The following is a 22,170-nucleotide window of genomic DNA, read 5'->3' as shown; positions in this document are numbered from 1 at the left end:
ATTGTTAAACTTCACAGTAAATTTCAGCCCGCCCGATCGGTTAAAAACTGTAGGAGTTAAGTTGGTCGCCATATGGAAAAACTACGTCGCCATTTTATTTTATTATAAAAATTTCACGTTAGCCTATTCTGTATACCTATTTATATACTTAATCAAATTAATTAAACTCCAAAAGGAAGTAATGTTTTTCCTTTGTTTTATACGCTGATGAAAATGACAGTCAATTTAGTGCTTACAAAGTGTTATTACCCCTTAAGTGTCTGCAATGATAGGTTATCAAGCATTCATGAAGAAAGATTTAAGATCTGGGTAATAAATGCTGAAAGTTTCTTAAACAAAACGAACTTCTGAAAAAAAAAAATGAATCCAAAAGACCAGTATAACATTGCGGCAGTTTATGAACCACTTAGTTCAATAAAACTGATTTGAATTTTGTTTAAGGTCACATGGCTTATGATTTACTTCATAAAATTTTTCTATAACCTCAAATAATAGTTTGAAGCGAATTTTCTGAACTTTCATTTTGAAATATTTGGAAAGTTTAATTTAGAAAGAATAAAACTCCAAACTCCGAGGTATCTGACATACAAAGTCTATACAAATATATATATAATGCACATAATTTGTGCTTTCAAACGTCAACTGTAGTCATTTAATTAATAATAAAAAAAAAAAAATCGATGTAAATATATCATAAAAGACCTTACTATTGTTGTGGTATCCGCTATATGCCTTTACCTTAGTATATTATTTGTCGAAAGATTGTTTATGGAAATATATTGCAAATATGTCAAATTTTCAATTCATGTTTATAAAAATAAATTTTCTTACGGCTAATTTTGCAACTATCAGTTAGACTATTAACGCAGGCCTCCTGAACTAAGGTTCTGCATTTTTAGAGGCTCTTATTGATCAGAACCAAATGTCACCTAATTGTTTATGACATCTGACCAATCAGTGCCTGTAAAAATTCAGAACTTCAGTTCGGGTAGCCTGCGTTGAACGCGTTGAATCTTTAAAAAATGTGTATTCATAGGAGTAAGGTTAAACTATGGTTTAACTGAGTAATGAAAAAATTGGCCCTTGACTAAACTAAAAACAAAAACAAACAATCTTTCGAATCTCCTGCTCAACGCTTTAAACTCTTTGTGCAATTGATTACAACGACTTTTTTTCTAGACTTATTTATATTTTTTTTTTTTTTATAAAATAATGTATTCTTTTTTGTTACTCTCCTAAAATATAACCTATCCACCCATTATGTTCACTCTTTTTCAAAAATCCATTACAATTAAGATTAAAAAACAAAACAAAAAAAAAAAAACAATAATACATAATAGGCATCTTCAAATCGCAATTCTATAAAAAAATATTTCCTCTTGGATGTTCTGGAAAATAAAAATTAAAAAATTTTATTGAAATAAAAAAAAAAAAACAAAACATCCGCCGATCTCTGACTGTGCCACACAGAAAATTAAATATAAAAAAATAAATAAATTTAGACTACAACAAAAAACGAAAAAATACACATTCACATAGAACTAAATAAATATTTCAAATATTTATTATACGTTCTAACAAAAATATTAAAACAAATAAAAAAATAATAAATAAACTTAAACATGTTTAAAAAATTTAATTTAAAAAACAATAAAAATAAACAAAAATACAGATAAAATTAAATTACAAAAGTAGACATTTAAATAACCATTCGAATACTTTTGCATCGGCTTTATTTATTTGATTTAAACATAAAATCATATTTCGCATTGTTATACATTTGGTATTTATTTAAATATTTAAAATGAAAAACAAAAAAAAATCAAAATTATATTTATTTAAGATAAATTTATTTATTTTGGTAGTAAATTATTTCGCTTTGACATTACATAATAGATACTACATACACATCATGCACAAAATAATAATTATTATTATATAAACAAATAAATTTATATTTTTTGAATAAACTTTCATGCTTACAGACGACACAACACTCTATTGTTTGATATATTTTCAATGATGGACTGAAAAAAATGATTATAAAAAAATAAATATGAACTGAGATTGTTAAGAGTTAATTAATAACATCAAAAAACTATTTGCATAGTAAAGTACTATAAATAACCAACTAAATAATTAAAATAAGTACATTACATTACTATCGTTTTACGTTCTCAGTTCATTTAAAAAGATTATTCGTTTCTAAATATAAAACCTAATCAATAAAATCATATATTTTTATTGATTCCGATTGCATATTTTAAATTATATTAAATTGCACCAAATGAATCCGTCTTTCGCACGCGGGCTGACTTAATTTACACAAAACACAATTAAATGAAAAATAAACAAAAAAACATGCAACATTATTGCGTGCAAAACTATTTAAAAAGATTTTACTATAGTAGTTTTTTAGTATTTATGCTGGTACATAAAATTTGCAAAGATGATGAGTTTGGATTTAAGAAAACAAACAAAAAATAATAATTTAATAAAATGAAAATAAACATTTTCGTATGTTGAACTAGAAATGAGTAAATAAAAAAAAAAATAAAACATAAATTAACAAATTAAAAAATAGTGAAGAAATGATATTTGAATGTTTTAGTTTTGCGTATTGCTAAAATATTGTTATAGAAAAAGCAACAATACTGATTTTTTTAATTTTTATTCTTTAATTTTTTTTCTGTTTTCTAACGAAGAACAACAACAGACACACATTACAGTTGAATAATAAAATATATTTTTTATTTTAAATATTTTGTTCGTAATTATTAATGAGAATAAAGAAAATATTTTAAAACTTAACAAAATTATTTGTTTTATTTTTCGAAAAAAAATCTTTTTATAACTTTACAGTTAAGATGTGAAGAACTTATCATCATGAAAAGAAGAATCGATTGAAACGCAACAGATGGACGGAAGAGGTTTTGGGAGAAAAAAAAGTTTATGGGGTGAGAAAACGTAGTCGCACCCCTCTTATCGAAATGTTAAATAATTTAAAACTTCCGAAACTGTTATTTCGATAGAATTTATACACAATCTCAAAAATATTGGGAACAAAAAACAATTTTTATTATTTTTATCTTCGTAGCAAATATAATTCGATTTTGATAAATTTTGTAAACCTAAGTTGACCATACTAACAGGAATAAAATAAAAGTGAACGTTTTAAAGCTTCATCCAGATTATCACATTCAACATGCATTCCATGTACTGAATTCAAAAAATGTACAATATTCCAAAAATTTACAATTCTTTTTACGTCACATCCGTTGCACCTAGTCTTAATAAATTGTGACGTTATAACGCAAGTTAGCAAAATGTAATTTTAAAAATCATTAAGTGTTGAAGCACAAATCAGAAACAAAAAATGAAGTAAATGTGTCACGCCCGTAACAATGAAAATATCCTTACATATATGTATGATTTGACTCATCTCAAAATGATTGCGTCAATGACGAACGTATTACCTTACGATAGGGTGCTTTAACCATAGTAAAAATTAGCCGAGAAAAGATCTATGGCCCTTATTACAAGTGTCGTTCAACTTTCGATGCGACTCTCTCTCGACTCTCTCTTTCGACAAAGATATTTGCTGTGAACTATGAACTGGATTTGAGTCGATAGCAAAATTGTAAACGAAAAAGATAAGTAAAACAAAAATAGTGACGAAAAGTAAGTATAAAGTTCATACGGGACAGGGAGAGCTTTCTTTTTTTTACGGAAAATGATTTGACTACTAAAAAGTTAAATGCAAATAATCTTTTCAAGTTTGCAATTTGTATAAAATTGCATATTAATTTTGAAGTAATTCGGTAGAAAATGATTTCTTAGTAGGTAGTAGGTATTATCAGTTCAACTTCTTAATTTCCCATAAAATTTTGTATTGTTTCATTGTACGGTAATACAAGTACATTTATATGATTTATGAGACTAATTCGGGGTTTCAGTCATTCTAATGTGTTTCTTAAATCAAGCTCTTAAAGCTGAGCTAACCACAAATTGAAAAAATAATTTTTTTTAACTGCAAGAAAATCAATATTTTTTCAAAAAAAAAAATGTTCCACATACGCCACAGTGACCAGTTGAGTTTCAAATTAATTGTTTTTGTGTGTTTTCACAAGCGTAAGACTTAAGTAATTGCCAAGGTCATAATTAATTGAATTTAAATTTTTGTTTTTTTTTTTCTGAAAAAAAAAATATTATTTTATTCATTTTTGTGATTGCAGATCTTTTTTAGTCTGATGCTTAACGTAAAAACACCCATACATACAATATTTATCAATTTGTAACTTGAAGGGTCACTATGGCGTATGTGCAACATTTATTTTTCGTTTTAAAAAAAACTTATTTTTTTGGCTAACAATAATATAATAATATGTATATTCAGCTTCAGAGATAAGGGTACCTACATACATGGTTTTCGGCGATTCAAAACAAATTCATTTAGCTTGCAATTTCATTCTGGTTTGTGGTTTTAAAACCCGGTATCTCAAATAGTTTAATACGATGCACCTAAAGTGAGACGGGAGCCGAAAACAATCTCTAGAGAACTTCTCTCTTAATTTAGAGGTCTTTAAAACTTATTTCCTTCCTTCCTTCCAAAAATATAAATTTTTAGAAATAAAACAAAATTTTGAATTATTTTTTTAGTTTATTAAGAACAGATTTTAAATTATTTTTCTGTTACACTATTTAAGTTTGTTTTTGTTTTTTTTTTTTTTTCTCAAAAATGTTTTTTAACATACTTCTTATTAATCAAATACTTAACTAAAATACATCAGCGTTTGTCTGGATCTGTTTTTTTTTTTTTTTTTTTATTTTTTTCTTTTTTTGAATATAATCTTTTTTATTTATTTAAAATACTTTTTTATTCACTTTCTGTACAGGGTATGCTATCGTTACAAAGACCGATTGCCAGAATTAAGTATAAGAAACTAGAGAACAAACTTTTCTACTTATTTTTTTTTTTAGTTTTTCTGTTTTATGAAATATTTTTACTTTGTTTTTTGTTTGCTGATCATAACTGTCAATATATTATTTTGTTTAAAACTTAGGTATTTGAATAAAATATTTACAAACAAATGTACAAAACTCAAAAGTTTTAATTTTGTCTCCTTTGGATTGAAAAGACACTTTAAAATATTAAAAAAAAAAAAAACATTTAATACTTTAGTTAATATTTTCATTTGTAAAAATAAAAATATATCATCTTTTTTTTAATTTTTTTTTTTGTTTTTTTTTATTAAAATTTGTTTTTTTTTTTATTGTAATTTTAAGTATAAATGTAAAGATGTATACAATAAAGTTGTAAACTGATATAACTATAAAAAAAAAACATTTATCTTACAAATCGTTTAATACCTTAAAATTATGATCATTATGGTGTTTTTTTTTTGTTGTTGTTGTTTAATTTTATATTTGTCAAAATATTAAAAATATATTTTATTTTTATTTACAGTGAATATTTTTTTTTAAATTTAATATTTGTCTATGTACATAATAAAAGAATAATTTAAGCATTCAATAATTTATTGAGCAGAAATTTAATTAATATATTTACATAATTTTGCTTTTATTTATTTCATATAAAATAATATTTACAAAGCATATTTTCTATATTGACTATTTTTTTTTTTTTTTGTTTTTTTATTTTTTTTTTACTAAAAATTTTTAAATATATGTTTTTTTAAATTTTAATTATGAAAATTCGTTTTATTATTATAGTTTCGCTAGGCATTTTTTTTTTAGAAACAATTGCTAAGGAATCATTTTTACGACGTTTCTATCACTCTTCTTATTTTTTTTTTAGAGAACTGTAGCGGATAAGTGAATTCGAGTTATTCTTATAAACAAAGTAATTTTGTATGAAAACAAATTTAGTCGCTTTTATTTATGTAATGTTTTAATTAATAAATTAGCTTTTTTTAGAATTTTTAGAAAATTAAGAAGCGAATTAAAATTATTTTGCCATAAGTAAAAAGGAGAATTTGCTTAAGTTTAATGGGCATTATCACGAATTTCATTCGTAGGTTACTGAGATTTTAAGAGTTTGAATGGACTAGACACATACTTTTTTTGCAGATTATAAAATAAAGTTAAAACTAAATTTACAGAATATTCATCTTTAATTTAATGATATCACTCAATTTTTTGTAGCGCTGCTGAAAGTTATGACTTAAATCCCATAGACATTCAAAGTACCGTATTGTATGGCTTCAAGAAGGGCTATTTTTTGAGAAAGTTCTAGCTGTTAAAGCTCCGTTTAGTGAAAAATTTGTATACAAAAGTATTCTTTAATCTAGTTTTTAAACTAAAACTTTGTCGGGTGTAAGACTACCTTCTTTCATTATGAAATAATCTGAATTTCAACGTTAAATTCGGGTTAGCGTGGAAATTTTTCGACCCGAAATATTTTTTTCCGCCCGCAATTTTAAAGCTGTGAGTTCACCCGAATGAGTTTCACCGGAAGGGATGTAAATTCCCTTCCGGTGAAACTCTTAAACTTAAATTTAAGTGAGAAGATCTGTTGACTACCTCGCATATTACCTGAAAAAAAAATTGAAAATACTGGAAGATATCCCTACTTGAACAACTTTTCGCCCGAAACTCACAATAAGAGAATAGTGAAATTAAATTTTTTCCAGGTGGAATTTTGTTCATGTAAACTCACGATAGGGCTAATTATAGTTATGTTCGATAAAATTGTTTAATTGTTAAACAGAAATCTTTCAATGACTCTTTCACCGAAAAATATTTCATAAGAGGATTTCTCAGTCCGCCCTATAGTATAGGTTCCATATATTCCACTTAACATGGTTTGCTGTTCAAATCTAGTAAACCACAATCCGTTCTGCTTTTCTTAGGACGGAAAGTAACATGGAATTCCCAAAGGAATTTAAAAACATAGTTATCGGGATTCACATTCGATGATTTTTCCAGTGACGACTTTTTGGGGGTCATTGTGAGTAAAAATTCTATGAATCTTTTTCTTGTTTCAAACGTGGAAATAAAATTAACCATGAACTTTTTCTTATAGTCATGTTGACCCAGAACGTCCTATATTTGTTACCTCCGGAGTTTATTGTGGAGTGAATCTCTCCAAAGATAAATTCCCAAAAAAATTGTTTTAAAATGTCTGTGAAATTCTCCTAGAAAATTTAGATTTTCTCTAAAAACTTATAGAAGAAAAAATCATAAAACGAACAAAAAAAAAGCCAAAATAAAACAAACATAAAAATTTTTATTAAATTATTTTCAGTTTTTATTTTTTATATTTGATGAAAAATTAATTTTTCTTTTATATGTAAACAATAATATTGTTTTCTTTTTTTTGTTTAATTTTTCTTTTATGTTTATCATTCTTTAAGATATAACAAACATAATAATATAATTTTAGTTTTTTTGTTTAAAAATATAATTTGAAGATGTAATCCTCGCCTTAAATAATACATATTTGATATATATTTTATATTTATTTATAAATGTGTGTGTGTAAGTGTAAAATTAATATAATATATATATTTTTATGTATATATCTATTTCGAAATTACAACGAATTAAAAAAAAAAAAAACTATAATACAAAGGGAAATAGTATGTGTTTGGGAAAGGTTGCAATAGAAACATCCATATTAGTGTATGCATGGTTCTTTTGTTTATAAAATATAAATATAATATGTATACGTTTTTTTCATCATTTAAATTATAAATTTATATGAAGTATGTATAATAAAAAAAAGACATAAGATCTTAAATAAAAAAAAAAAACTTTTCGTTTGATTAAAAAAATTACACATTAATAACACTGGTCAACAAAATTGAACTTTTTTTTTGCCACAAGAACCAAGATATACTTTTCTAGTATTTTTTGGGGTGCTGAATCCGAATCTGAAGTCAGAAAAATTTGATTGGCCTCCGTTTTTGAGATATTACCGTTATAAAATGCTTAAAAACGTCATTTTGGCTGTTTTCGATCTTCTGTTTTTATGTGGGATAATTCATTATAAACAAATTTGTACCGATGATTATAAGAACAGACATTTTTCTTTCAAAAACTGTTTTAATTTTCCCGATGTCTCTTTTATTGCTCGAGATATCTTAAATTTAAGTTAGGAAGCCAAAGAGACACTAATTTTATTCTAAATTTTGAGTCCCTCGGCATAAAATTTTTGCCACAAGAATCAAAATATACTTTTCTAAAGGTTTTTGGGTTGCTAAACTTGAATCCGCAATCAGAAAAATTCTATTGGCCTCTGTTCTTGAAATATAACCGTTATAATAAAAACCATTTTTTGCATTTTATAACGGTAATATTTCAAGAACGGAGGCCAATAGAATTTTTCTGATTCCGGATTCGAGTTCAGCAACCCAAAAACCTCTAGAAAAGTATATTTTGGTTCTTGTGGCAAAAAAAGTTTAATTTGGTTGGCCAGTGCCGCTTCTGAGTCAAAGACCGGTACTTAATTTTTTAATATCTCGGGCAGTAAAAGAGATATCGGAAAGATTTAAACATTTTTTGGAAGAATAAAACCAGTTCTTATGGACACCGTTATAATTTTTTTTCAAAATGAATTGCCCCACATAAAAACATAACCTCGAAAACAGCCAAAATGACGTTTTTCGGCATTTTCTAACGGTAATATTTCAAAAACGGAGGCCAATCAATATTTTCTGACTTCAGATTCGAGTTTAGCACATCAAAAACATATAGAAAAGTAAACTTTGGTTCTTGTGGCAAAAACCTTGTTGACCAGTGTAATTTGAATTAATAAATTAAATTGAAAAAACGTACTTGTCATATTCGTATATGTCACTGGAAAATGATTATAAAAAAAAACAAATATTTTTTACTGAACATTAATAACTCTTAACAAGTAACCACATATCAATGAAAGAAAAAGTAATCAATAACTTTCATAGCAAAGTATTTTTAATTAATAAATGTAATGATTTAATAAATTTTTGTTTAAAGTTTTTTTTATAATTATACATTTTATAAATAAAAAACGACAAGATAAAAATAGGGAGCCTGTGTTTTTAATATACATTGTTGTTCATTTTTTTGAGTTAACCTAGAAAAAGAGTTACTTTAAAACGAAAATTAAATTTAATAAGAGATATACAGACAAAATTTAAGAATCAATTGAGATTCAAATTCAATTGGGTCATCAAACAATTAATTTTTTTTAAATGTAGGCTAAGAAGAAATCACCATTTTTAAGCTGTTCATAATGAATGCACTTGAATATCGTTCGGTATTTAGTGAAAATAACGACAAAAGCCACCGATAACAGACAACCACCAAGAGCCTAGAAATCGTATTTGATCTAAAGAACCATTTTTATGTCTAACAAAACCAAATTTGCATTTTTTTTTTGCATTCCGTTTGGATGTTTAGAAAAAAAAAGAGTAATCTGCTTCTACCCCAAAATAGAAAATATTCGAATTGAGCCGATAGAAGTTGTAGAACCTGCAGTTTGTGATTATGGAAATCTTTGTTATTTTTCTATGTTTTCAACCTCTTCGAAGTAGAATTTAACTTCGAGTTAGAATTTGGCATCTAGAGCCCAATTCGGGTGCTTTATTATGTAAAAAGAAAACAACTAAACGATATCGTTTTGAAGATATCTATCCTATTATTCTTTACCGATAGAATACATCGTTCCATCGTGTTTGTTTTACGTTGAATCCCTAGACACGTGCGTATCTGATGGCGCATGGCATCCACCATCGACAAACTATACCAAGACTGGAAACTTTCTTACGTCTCACCCCCCAAAACCCTTTTGTTTACAATGTTGCTTTTGTAATCCGATTTCACGTCTGTGAATATACATATGTGAAAAGCAACAACAAATTTAACAGACAAATTTAGCCAATGTTTCCAAATAACACTTTAAAAGTGATGAATAAGATAAAGTAGAATCAAAATCATAGAGGCGTTTTTCCTTTTGAAAGCAATTCTTCACGCAGAAGACGAAAATGTACATCAACCATTTGGATGCATCATTTGAATTACTTGAATCCTCTTGGTTTTGTAAGACTTCTCAACCCAACAACCCTATTCATAATAGGAATTTTTTTTGTTCTTCAATTTTAACGCTAACTGAAATCGACCATTAGATTCAAAACATCCATCGGCATAATAGTCAATTAACTTAAGGCTGACATTAAATTTTAACAAATAATCTTTGTCTTAATCGCAATTTCGTTTAATTTTTTTTTTCATTAATTAACTGAAGCTGAAAAATCAAAATGAGCTAGAAAGCATGCATGATAGTGTAGAAACCCCATTTCGATTTTTGCCGTTACAACCCAAATAGTTGAATTCATCATAATGATCAGGAGAAAACGAATAACGAAGAAATTTCGTTTGTGCGAACGGTTAGCTTCATATTACATATAATTTAATTTAATTCTATTTTTGTTGCACATTATTTTCGTTTTTGAAAATCGAATACTACCTATTTCGTTTTATTTTCATAAAATGGAGTCCCGATTTTATGGTTTAAAAACAAATGTTACGAAATAAAAATTATTCTCATCATAATATTTCCTAGTGTTGATTGTATTCCAATTTTACTTAAAAGCAATCATCTCATTTCGAGATTAAAAGAATTAAACACTTCAAATTCATCCTTTTTTTTTCAAACCACTAAATACCGAACAAAGGTAAAAAATTAAATTTTAAGTATATTAAAAATTAAGAAGAGGATAAAATTAATTTAAAGCATTTTTTTTTTTTTATTATTATTTCGAAATGTATTTTGCTGCTATTTTTTTTATTATTATGTATTTCAAAAAAGACGAATTAAATTTGTTTTCATCGATCGATTTATGTACAGAAAAAAAATAATTTGCAATGCTACACAAAGAAGCACGTAAAAAACGATTATTGTTTTTTTCATTTTTTTTTTTTTTTTTTGAATTTTTGGAGGGTTTTCATTGATTTTTTTTTGTTCTTTGATTTTGTATGTTTTTTTTTTTTTTTGTTTCTTAAAATCTAATTCATCCAGGATACTGTTTTATCTCTCTATTATAATATACGATTTATATTTATTTATTTTTTTGTGAAAATCTTAATGCAATTAACTTTTTTTTTTTTAAATCTATAAATTTCTAAATTCCGATGTGTTTTTTTTTTATGTTTTTACGTTTTTTTTTTTTTTGTTATATATTATTTTTGTACTATTTTACATCCATTTTTTTTTTATTAAATTATTTACATTAAAAACAAAAAGTTTTATTTCATATGGAAATTAAGGAAAATATATTTTTGTTTATATATCTATACATTTATGTATTTTATTTTTTTAATTACAAAATTATTTACAAAAACATGTGTTTATTTTTTTTTTACATTCTCACTCGATTACATTATTCACTGGCTGGTTGGTGCTCTCTCTCTTGTTCACCTATATGCATAATGGCGAACATTTGTTTTCTTTTTTTTTTGTTTCCGTTTTATCCAGAAAACGGAAATTATTTTTTTTTTTTTTCATTAAGTTTATTTATATTTATTTATATGTACACATAAAAGTAAGTTTTTTGTTTAGTTTTATTTTTAAGTAAATTAATCACCTAAAAAACTAATTAAAATTTCATTTTTTACCGTTTTTTTTTATTTTTTATTTATTTTTTTGTTAGAATCAATTTGTTTATTAGTTCTTTATACAAAAATATACACAATACATATATTTTTATTCGATTCGTTTTAGTTAATATATAAGTTTTTTTGTATTTATATAATTTATATATAGTATACAGATTGCTGTGTGTGTGTAGTTTTTTACTCGTTTCATATCTATATATTTATATAATGTAATTCTTGTTTTTTTTTTGTGTTTAAGTAGGAAATAGTAAAAATTCTTATAATTATTTCAATCAGTAGAGTACTTAAAGTAAAGAAAAATTAAAGAAAATTATATTTAATATTTAAAAATGGAGCTGGGATGGTGATAATTTTGTTTTTTTTTAATTTCTTTTTGTTTTTGTTATGTAGTTAAATTTCAGGATTTTTTTCTTGTTGTTTTTGTATTTTTTGTACAAATAGGTGAAGTTATAAAATAATATAATATTTATAAAAGGAATTATAATATAAAAGCAAAAAATAATAATAAAATAGAGAACAATTAAATCTAAAACTGTGTTTTTTGTTATAAATGTGTTTTTTTTTTTGTTATTCAATATGATTAATTTATAAATGAAAATTTTATTTTTAAATGAAATAAATTAAAAACTAAGAATTATTATTTATAAATGTAAAAAGATTATTTGAAAAAATGTATTTTATTGTTATCATTCCATTTCGCCTACTGATTTCAGTTATAAACTTTTGTGTGTTTTCTTTGTTTCTTTTTCTTGGTCTATTTTTATATTTTTATATAAAATTTTTTTTTTCTTACCATGTGTGTGTGCTTTATGTGGTTGTACCATCTTTATCTGTTGTTGTATTGTTGTCTGGTTGTTGTAGTTGTTGTTGTTGTTTGGGCGAAGATGCTGCGGCGGCTTTTTGTTGTTCAATTGATTCTGCTATTGGAGAATCAAAATTATCAGCACTTGTGTCTAATATCGGAGAATATGATAAATAGTTTTCCGATTGTTGTAGTAGAGTTGTTGCGATTGTGGCTTTGGTGGTATTTGTTGTTGTTGGCGTTGTTGATGCTGGTGTTGTTGTTGTTGTTAATGGTGTTGTTGTTGCTGCATTCGATGCGGTCGTCAGAGATGTTGAATTAGGCAATAATGACGAAGAAGACGATGATGTTGACGAAGAACATACATTGCTTTTTGTTGTTGTTGTTGAAATATTATTAAAGCTAATATGCTCTCGTGGCTCGGGTGTTGATTCTCGCGAAGATGCCAATGATGTTGAAGATGATGAAATGGATTCTAGACAATTGTCTAAATCCGAATTTGTTCGATTAAGTGTTGTAGAAATAAAATTATCTATAAGAAAACAATTTAAAGGAATTTTGATATTGAAGCATAAAATAGGATTAAAAAAAGTAATTTGAGATGTAATGTGCAAGATGCATGCTAAAAATGAAAAAGAAGCTTTAAATAACGAATCAATTTTCTTAGAACATTAGAATCGAATAAAAATCACACTTTTAAAGAAGATTTTCAAGAAAAAGCCGCCTTGCTTTAGCCAAAAGCGCGAAGGTCGTGATTTCAGTGCCTTTTTTAATTTCTATTAATATTTTGGGACTTTTTTTTTATAGTTGCCAGGGGCGCAATAATTAGGTGCCTCGAATTCTATACTCTATATAAAAGAACGAAGGCATCCCAATTGTTGTTTTATTTATTTGAACTTTCACAAAGTCGTCTAAGTTTTCAACCCTTTTCGTCTTTTGAAATACATAGGCGCCCCTGACCCTAATCTTTATTTAATCTATATTATTTTTTTTTTTGCGTTTCCTGTTTTTGGATGTTGCTGTTTTAAATTCTATTCTTTTTTAAAGACGAAGAAGGTGCGACAAATTTTAACGATACTCTACTATATGAAAAACGAGGGCACCGCAACCGTTATTCAATTAAATTTGGGTTTCACAATGGCGCCCTTATTTTAAACCCTATCAAATTTGAAGAAAAAAGCCGCCGAAAGGCGCCAGTATTTTTAGCCCCACTTTTTTTGAAGGCCAAAGGCACTCCTAATCTTCGCTCAATCTATTTCATTTTATTTCCCTTTTATTTAAGGAATAGACTTCACTGGAATTTGTTTTCAAATATATGGATATCACTTCGAATTTTGATGACAATTCCCGTTACAGTCGCAAGAGGAGAAAAAATGTTTTTCTAAGTTTAAACTTAAAAAAAACTTACCTTAGGCCAACAATTTCCAAAACATGACTCACAAATGAAATGAAGTATGAGTTTGAAAAAAATTGGGAAAAAAGTTTTAAAAGAATGTTTAATCTAGTTGAAAAAGTTTTTGAACAAATATTGTTTTAATAATTTGCAGATAAACGAAAAGCTTTATTCTGAATTAAAATTTCCTTGGGAATGCTTCACATGTTTTAAACATGGGACCGAAAATGATCACGAAAACTTTCCCTCGGAATTTATATTAAATTTAAATTCTGCTTTTATATATCGCCGTTGTTTCGAAAAACTGGCATAACTCCTCAAAAATCGTAATTCTTCAGAAAAGTTGTTTTTAATTTCCAAGTTTGTCAATTTTTCATACTATTTTCATAAATTGAAAAAAAGAATCAGCTGTGTGATAGGATGCAAATCTTTTAAATTTATACTGAGTTTACATAAATTAAGAAAGTATTGTTTCCAGTATATTGGCACTTATAACTCAAAAATCAGGATTTTTGAGTTATCCCGGTTTTCTAAAACAGCGACGATATGATATTAAAACTACCTATGTACTTATTTATGGTTTGAAAAAATGTTTTCTTATATTTTATTAAATTTAAACTTCATACTATCTCGATTGTTTGTATTCAGTTTAGTTCTGAACTATGTCTATATTGTTCTTCTGTAATTTTTTGTCGCATTACCTCATTTAGTTTTCTTAAAGATGCCACTATCTATTCTCATTATTAAAATTATATAATGTATTTTAAGTATATTCTATGATTCTTGTATTCTTGTATTATAAATAGTTACTAATTTAATTGAATTGAATGAAAATTTAAGTGTTAATATAATTAGTTGTGCAAAGTTTCTAGATTCTATACCAGAAAACAAAACCTCATATAGAGAGTTAGTAAGAACTTGAATTTCTAGCATTTTAAACTTATAATTTATTCTGAATCGCAATTAAAAGTATTTTTTTATAAACAAAAACTTTAAAAATAATTATTATTCGAATCAACTAAAGCTCATTGCATATTAAAAAGGTAAAGACTCATCAAATACAATCAACATGAGTCTTCCCCTCCTACCCCATGCGAAATGATTTTTATAACTAAAACTGTTTGTCTCCCTCTTTCCTTTATTATAGTAAAATCATTTTTTTCTTACCTCGATGCAAACTTAAATGATTCGTCGATCCAATCAACGATGATGTAGTTGAGTCTAATAGCGATGATATACCCATTGATGCCGCTGATGATGCTTGTTTACTTTTCAATGATTTCAAACGTTCCAACATGCTTTCTTGTTGTTTTTCCAATAATGTTGGTGCTGGACTAAATTGTACTATAAAACCAAAAAATAATATAAAAAAAACTTAGTTTTAAGATAAACAAAAAAAAAAATTCTTAAAATAATTTACCTTTGGGTGTATCATCAATTTTGCTGTTATGGCAAATATTATTTCTTCGTTCGCAATCATCAAAGGCCTTATCGAAAACATTATCACTTGCTCCCGATAGTGTGGACGTTGCCGATGTTGCACCAGAACATAAACCCTGCGGTTCACCAGATTTTTTAGCCGAAGGTGTTGCTAATGATGAGGAGGAAAATGACAAAGAATCGCCACCACATCCAACACCTTCTGGTGATCCGATCTTATCGTCAGTTGATTGTTGCTTACGCTTGCGATATTCGTTGATTGAAAGCTGAAAAAAGACACAAGGTTTTTTTTTTAGATAAAGTTTCTAAAGAAGCACTTAAGGAATATCTGTTGTTACCTTTCTCTTTGGTGCTGGTGGCGGTTCGGGTGCAGTTAAGCTAGGATTTAGCCTTGGATCATGACTAGCGGTCTTAGTGAGCATTTTCAATGGTGTCGTTTGTAGTCGTGTCGACGATCCAGTCATGTCAGCTACCGGCGATGTGGGATCACTAGAATTGGGTGATGTTGATGCAGCAGTTGAGATTAATTCACTTGAACTGCATGCAACTTTCACCGAATTCAAACTACCAAACAAAGTCGAATGCGACGATGTAAAGCTTCCCAAAGAACTGAAACTCTTTGGTTTTGTGTCCAGGTAGTCGGCAAGAAGTAAATTCGTTGGTGGTGTCGACGGAGTAGTTGGTGTAGTTGAAGTTGTTGCTGCAACAGTTGACTCAACTGATGTTGATGAACCATCCAAAAGTTTACCATAAACCGTACTGTAATAAGGTAATGGATGACCACCCGGAGTTGTTGCACCTTGTCCAGGAATTACTGATGCAGGTACTTTCATCAAAGTCTGCATGTCATAACCTTGCGTTGCTGGAGGGAGTGGCATCGTTGTGGAACTTGCAACAACATATCCAGCAATTGGCATTGCACCGACAGTTGTATGGTTGAAGCAAGGGATTGTCATTGCCGCATGATGGAAACTCTCTTCTTTCGTGGTAGCATGTGTTAAAAGATTTGTCATATTGGGTAATGTTGTTACAACCGTTGACGGAACAACAGAAACTGGTGATGGAACTGGTGTTGTCTGTGATGGAACAGGCATCGCAGATGGCTCTTGAAAAGGAAGCAAAGCCATTGAATTGTTGGACGTTTTATGAGCTTTTCCTGTCGATTTATGAGATTCATCACTGCGACTCGATTCACGTCGCTTTTTTGCAGCAGAACATTCGTCCTTGGTGCTACTCGTGCTATTGCTACGTTTGTGATGACCCACAACCCGATCGATATCAAAGTTCAACTGACGTTTCTTTGATGAAGAGGTTGAAGATGTCGACGAGGTTCGATGACGCTTTTTGCCCTTTTCTTTTTCCACAGTCGTCGTCGATGAGGATGAGGATTTTTTAGTACTCTTGGTCTTTGGTAAAGACACTGGAGTTTTCTCGGTTGCTGTTTCACTCTTCGGAGTTTTTCGTGCCTTTTTGGGTTTCTTAGATGACGACGATGAATTTTTCTTCGTCGTCGAATCGGCGGCTGACGAAGAGGAATGCGACACCTTTGTTGTCGATGTGGAATGTTGTTTGGGTGATTTAGATTTTTTATTCCGCGATTGTAAGATCATAATATTCTCCTTGTGGAATGAATGTAGGCGTTCTTGTATGTCAGCCAATTCATCGGGGATATTTTCATTTTCCGCTGATGGATCTAATTTGGGAATAACTACTGGTGGAGTTGCCGATGCCGATGATGATGATGAAGATGATTTTCTCTGTTTCGGTTTGTCATCCGATTTGGGTTTCTTCTTTTCAGATTCGGATTTCTTCACTGTCACTGGTGGTGGTGGTGGAAGTAGTTGTGGCTTGACTTCTTCCACTTTTACTGGTGGAATAATTTCAATTTTGGTGGGTTGTTCTAAGACTTCTTCAACTTTTGGTTTAACTTCTTCTTTCACTACGACAGCAGGAGGAGGAGAAACTACAACAGGAACAGAAGCTGCAGGAGCTGCAGGTTCATCAACGACAGCAATATATTCATCTTCAGATTTCACATGATCCTCAACTTCTACATGTTCTTGTTCCTCAGCTTCGTTTTTCTCCATTTTCACAATAGTTTCATCGTTGACCTCCATCTTACAACTAGCTTCGACTTTTGGAATTTCGACAATTTCTTCTTGTTTGGTGGTTTCTTCTTTGAATTCAAATCTCTCACCACCACCTTCTCGACTTTCCTCACGCTCAACATCGATCTTAACATCATCTCCAGAAGTCATATCTTCAGGTTCGATTTTGACCAGATTGTCTTCAGCTACCATCTTTTGTCCAGGACTGGGTGATCTTAGAATATCCACATCGTCATCCATGTCACCCTCTTGTTTCAATTCCTCTTTGAACTCACTAATATCTTCTTGCTTAACATTGGTTTCACCTCCTTGTTCTGAATAGCTTCGGGTTAGATCCTCTGGAGTAAAGTCTTCAGCTGTAGCAGCTCCATCAGAGTTGATTACTAGACGGCGTTTTTTCAACGGCGTTGTAAAGCCATTCGGAAGTTGGGGCGATGCTCCTGATAATGGTGTTGGAGTGGAGCTCTCATCGGTCTCCTCTGAAATAGCTTGCCGAAGCCAGCGTTTCTTTACAGAGGAGTTATTGCTGCATGTGCTTACCTGTAAGGGCAATGTCAATGCATTCCTTTGAGTTGTCACTGGTGGTGCTATTGATGGTGCTACTGCAATTGGTGGTGCAATTGGTGGCGCTACTGGTGGTGGGGGTGGTGCAACTATTTGTGTTGTCGCCTCTGTTTGGTGTATGAATTCTTCCACTTTTTTTGCAACCATACTCAAATTCTGTGGCTCTTCACAGCTCGGAACAACGTGGGTCATATATGATGGACTTACAATAGGTGCTTGTCCATATTCACACATGGCCGCTTGAACCAGGCTGTCAAGTCCTACAGATTGAATTACTTGAGGCGGTGCTATTGGTTGTGGTGGTGGTTCCACCAATTGTTGTAACTCCTGATGTTGGATTTCATGATGCTGCTGAATTTCCTGATGCTGTTGAATTTCTTGATATTGTATTGCCTGCTGCTGAATTTCCTGATGAGGAAGGATTTGTTGATGCTGATATTGTTGTTGTTGGATATCAGCTTGCAATTCAGGATGAGATTCCATGGGTCCCATTTCCTGATTTGGCATAAAGTCACTAGACTGATTCAGCCAATTGCTCATAAGAACTTTCTTTGTTTTAGTTTTAGCTGGATACTTGAACTCTCCAGAAGGTCCTGCAGATTCAGGTAGGTTCTCCAATGGACCGACAGCTGCTTCAATCAACAAACATGTTGAGCTTACAATTGTCGGAGTAGCAGGTGGTGATATTGTGCGCGAATCACCGGAAACATCTTGTCTTTCAGGAGACTTTAGATCGTCCTCCATTTGTGGTTCAGCGTCTTGTGAAACGTTAATATCCTTATCGGGATTCGCAAATGCTAAAAGTAATCCGGCAGCAGCGTCAACATTAGCAGCATCTGGAGGTGACTGACTTTCTGGTTCTGGTCGTCCTCCTTCCATCAGCTGTGACATCAGCTGAGACTGCCGATTGGCTACTGACTCTGGAGTTGGTATTCCCCCAGGAGGTAGACAATTCTGTAAGCCCTGAATTGGAGGAGATAGCATAGATGAAGATTCCTCAGAGGTTCCAGCACCATCAGAATCGTTACTATTCATTCGACTCTTTCGACGCTTTCGTTGTGAATGGCTGTTAATGTTGTACGATTTATGAGACTTTCGCTTCTTCTTTCTCATCGAATTTGATACGTTTTTCTTGACTGAGTTCGGCCCTGAATTGAAAGGAGTACCACCATCTGCGCTATTGCTGCGTTTTGGACTTGGTGAATTGCTGTTTCTTCGTTTTGACACATCAGTTTTGGCTTGTTTAAGCTCCTGTTTTCTTTGTTGATTTTTTTCCATTTTTTCAAATGCTCGGAGAATTGCTTCCATTTTTCGCTCTTCGCGGGTTAGCTTGCGGGATTCACGTTTTTCTTCTTTTGGAGGTGGTGTTGGATTGGGTGTTGTAGGTGTAGGTTGTTGTTGTTGATTGGCACCGTTGGAATCTTCCGAAACACTTGTGCGAGGTTGCTTTGCCGGAGTCTTTCGACCGCAGCTTGGTTTCTGTGGTGATTTTACTGGTGAACCGATTTCATCGGGGAGTGATTCATTCAATATTTGCTGTTGAGCAATTTGCTGCTGCTGCGCTATGCATGAAGGGCCTGCTTCAAAAGTTACCGCCGAAACGACTGGAACTGAAACGGCATCTTCTTCTTTAACTACAACTTCCGATGGAGGTTGGACTGGAGCTAAAGGAGAAGCTTCCTGCACTACTGATTCTTCAATCTTCACCACTGGTTGGGGTTGCAGTTGTAGTTGCAGTTGTGGCTGCGGTTGCAGTTGCGGTTGTGGTTGCAGTTGCAGTTGTTGTTGTGGTTGCAGTTGCGGTTGCAATTGCGGTTGCAGTTGCAGTTGCAGTTGCGGTTGTATTTGCGGGTGCATTTGCGGTTGTATTTGCGGTTGTATTTGCGGTTGTAGCTGTGGTTGTTGTTGTAGTTGCGGTTGTTGTTGTAGTATTTGGGGTTGTTGTTGCACTTGCGGTTGCGTTTGCGCTTGCAATTGAAGTTGAGATTGTGGTTCAAGTAGTGGAGGTGGTAATGACGGCGGCAGAACCTCTATTTTCATCTCTTGTGGCACAAACTGAATTGGTTTAGCGATTGTTACTGCAACTGGGGACAAAACATCCGCAGGCTTAGATTCTGGTATAGATTCATGCGAAGTCTGCACGATTATCGGAACAGAAGGCGCTGCCACTACCTCGATCGGATTTATTTGTGCAGGAGGAGGTGGAAGCAACAACGGCGCTGGAAGATTATTCATCACTATTGGCGGCTGTTGAAGTTGTGGCGGCAGATGTTGAATTTGTTGAATAGGCAACATCGGCTGCGGTGATGGTGGTGTCAACTTCAAGTGCGCTACATGCTGCACTGGCTGAGGCACTAATTGCTGCACTGATTGGGACTGTCCCGTGAGGATCGGTTGCACAGGTGGAGAGCTAATGTGTGCTGTTGGAGGTGACGGAATCGATACCGAGGGCGATGAAGACGAGGTATACACTCCCGAATCATGCATTAAACTGGCAATCGATGCAGTCGAATTGTACAAGTTTGGCGCATAACTATTGTTGTTGTTATTATTATTATTAGGACTGAGGAGACCAGCATTGCTGTCTCCACTGGACGATGTACTTCGGCCACGATTCATATTTTGGGCCTTCTTTTTCGAAGCTGCCGTTGTACCTCCGGTAGTCTTCTCCACACAACCGTTTAACACAACCTTGCTATTGCTTCGGGCAGGTTTTGTCGTTGGTGTCGCAGCAGGTGGCATTGGTGTTGGTACACCAAATAGACAATCTTTTGTTAGACCACACGCACAACTCGTGCTGGTCGGTTGTATAGCGAAACTGTATTGCTTTTTGTGCTCCAAGGCAAGTAAGTCATGCGGCTCATGTTTTATGGTAATTTCGGTGCTAGCCATAATGTTTGTGAGGGATACAATGTACAGGTGAATTGTACCTTTTTCAAACAAATGCTGAATAACGGCGTTTGGGCGACAACTCCGTCGTACAAAACGAGCCTCGTTTCCATATGTTCGGGTATCTACGCATATTTCAGGACCATTTGGCATACCATCATTCCCGCCACCCGCCATTTGATAAAAGAATATGAATGCACCAGGAATCTTGTGAGACTTTAGAGTCTGCAAATAATTTGATGGCGGAGGACTATTCATATTGACAGTAGTGTTGGAGTTTTTGTACTGTGTAGTAAGCATATATTTGCCGCGTAATTCAAATATCGGCGAGTTTGGCGGTATATCAAAATTGCTGATGAGAATTTTTCCACCTGCATGTGGCACTGTTGTGGCTTTGTTCTCAAGATTGCCGCAATGTTTAAGGGCCTTATTTTCGGTCGCCGTTATAGTCTGTAGGAGACTCGGTTGCTTGCTGATAGCATGTAGACGGGCTCTTAATTCAGGTGAATAATGATTGGTAACAGCCAATTCGTAGTTTTCGATCCATTGACGAAGGTTGGCGGCATGTTTGTCAACTGGATCACCAGAATTGTTCTTTGACTTTCTCTTTGTTGTTTTTTTATTCTCTCGCCTTTTGGCTGCGGCCGTGACACCAGTGGTTTTTTCTTTCTTAGCCTTTTTGACCAATTCTTTACGTTTGATGAGTTTACCTTTCTTTGTGAGTTGTGGTTGAGGGGCATTAGAACCAGGCAGTCCTGGAGTAATGCCAAGTTGTTGTTGTTGTAGGACTCCTGTTACTGCAGCTGCTTTCGTTGGATCATTGGGAATCAGTGTAATTCCTCCAACAGAATTCATTTGGGTAGCATTTAGGAGCATTTGTGTTTGTTCTTTACGTTTTTGCAGTTGCAAACTGCGTGCTCGTGCACGATCTACCTCACGAGGTTGACACAGCTCACAGAGATACTCATCGGGTATGTTTTGACGGTCGATACCCATGCAATCGACATGTTGCCATGCACTAAAAACAAATAAAGAGAATGTTTAGTAAATGTATTCCCAAATTCAATAGAACGTTTTTTAAGATACTTACGAGCACTTATCACAACAAATCATGTATCCATCGTCGTGAGTTAAATCACATATACAACGTGTTACTGAGTCATCTTCAGCTTCTGCTTCGGGTGCTGTCTCGGTTTCTTCGCCGGGATCAATCTCCCCGGATGCTCCAGTTACTCTTGTTGAACCATTACTAATGGCCGAGTGTGCATCATCGTCTTGCTGTGGTCTTGCAACTGTTCAGAAAAAAACAAAATAACATATAAGTCCGAAAGTCTTAAAGCACGACGAAGTTTATA

At 31.5% G+C, this 22,170-nt stretch overlaps 1 protein-coding gene across 1 annotated transcript in view; it reads right to left on the bottom strand.

The window, feature by feature from the left end:
* Positions 1 to 10,981: 10,981 nt before the first annotated feature.
* The window catches only part of LOC129920139 (uncharacterized), a 28,816-nt gene continuing 17,627 nt past the window's right edge, over positions 10,982 to 22,170 (bottom strand). The window contains exons 4-8 of the mRNA XM_056001352.1: positions 21,906 to 22,107; positions 15,593 to 21,833; positions 15,235 to 15,520; positions 14,982 to 15,158; positions 10,982 to 12,953 (exon numbers count right to left, since the gene is read on the bottom strand). Of these exons, the coding sequence (XP_055857327.1) occupies positions 12,427 to 12,953; positions 14,982 to 15,158; positions 15,235 to 15,520; positions 15,593 to 21,833; positions 21,906 to 22,107 (7,433 nt within the window). The 3' untranslated portion in view covers positions 10,982 to 12,426. The remainder of the gene's footprint in view (positions 12,954 to 14,981; positions 15,159 to 15,234; positions 15,521 to 15,592; positions 21,834 to 21,905; positions 22,108 to 22,170) is intronic.

Source organism: Episyrphus balteatus, chromosome 4, assembly GCF_945859705.1.
Source record: "Episyrphus balteatus chromosome 4, idEpiBalt1.1, whole genome shotgun sequence".
NCBI classification, from domain to species: Eukaryota; Metazoa; Arthropoda; class Insecta; order Diptera; family Syrphidae; genus Episyrphus; species Episyrphus balteatus.
This window is presented reverse-complemented; position numbering and strand designations above follow the sequence as displayed.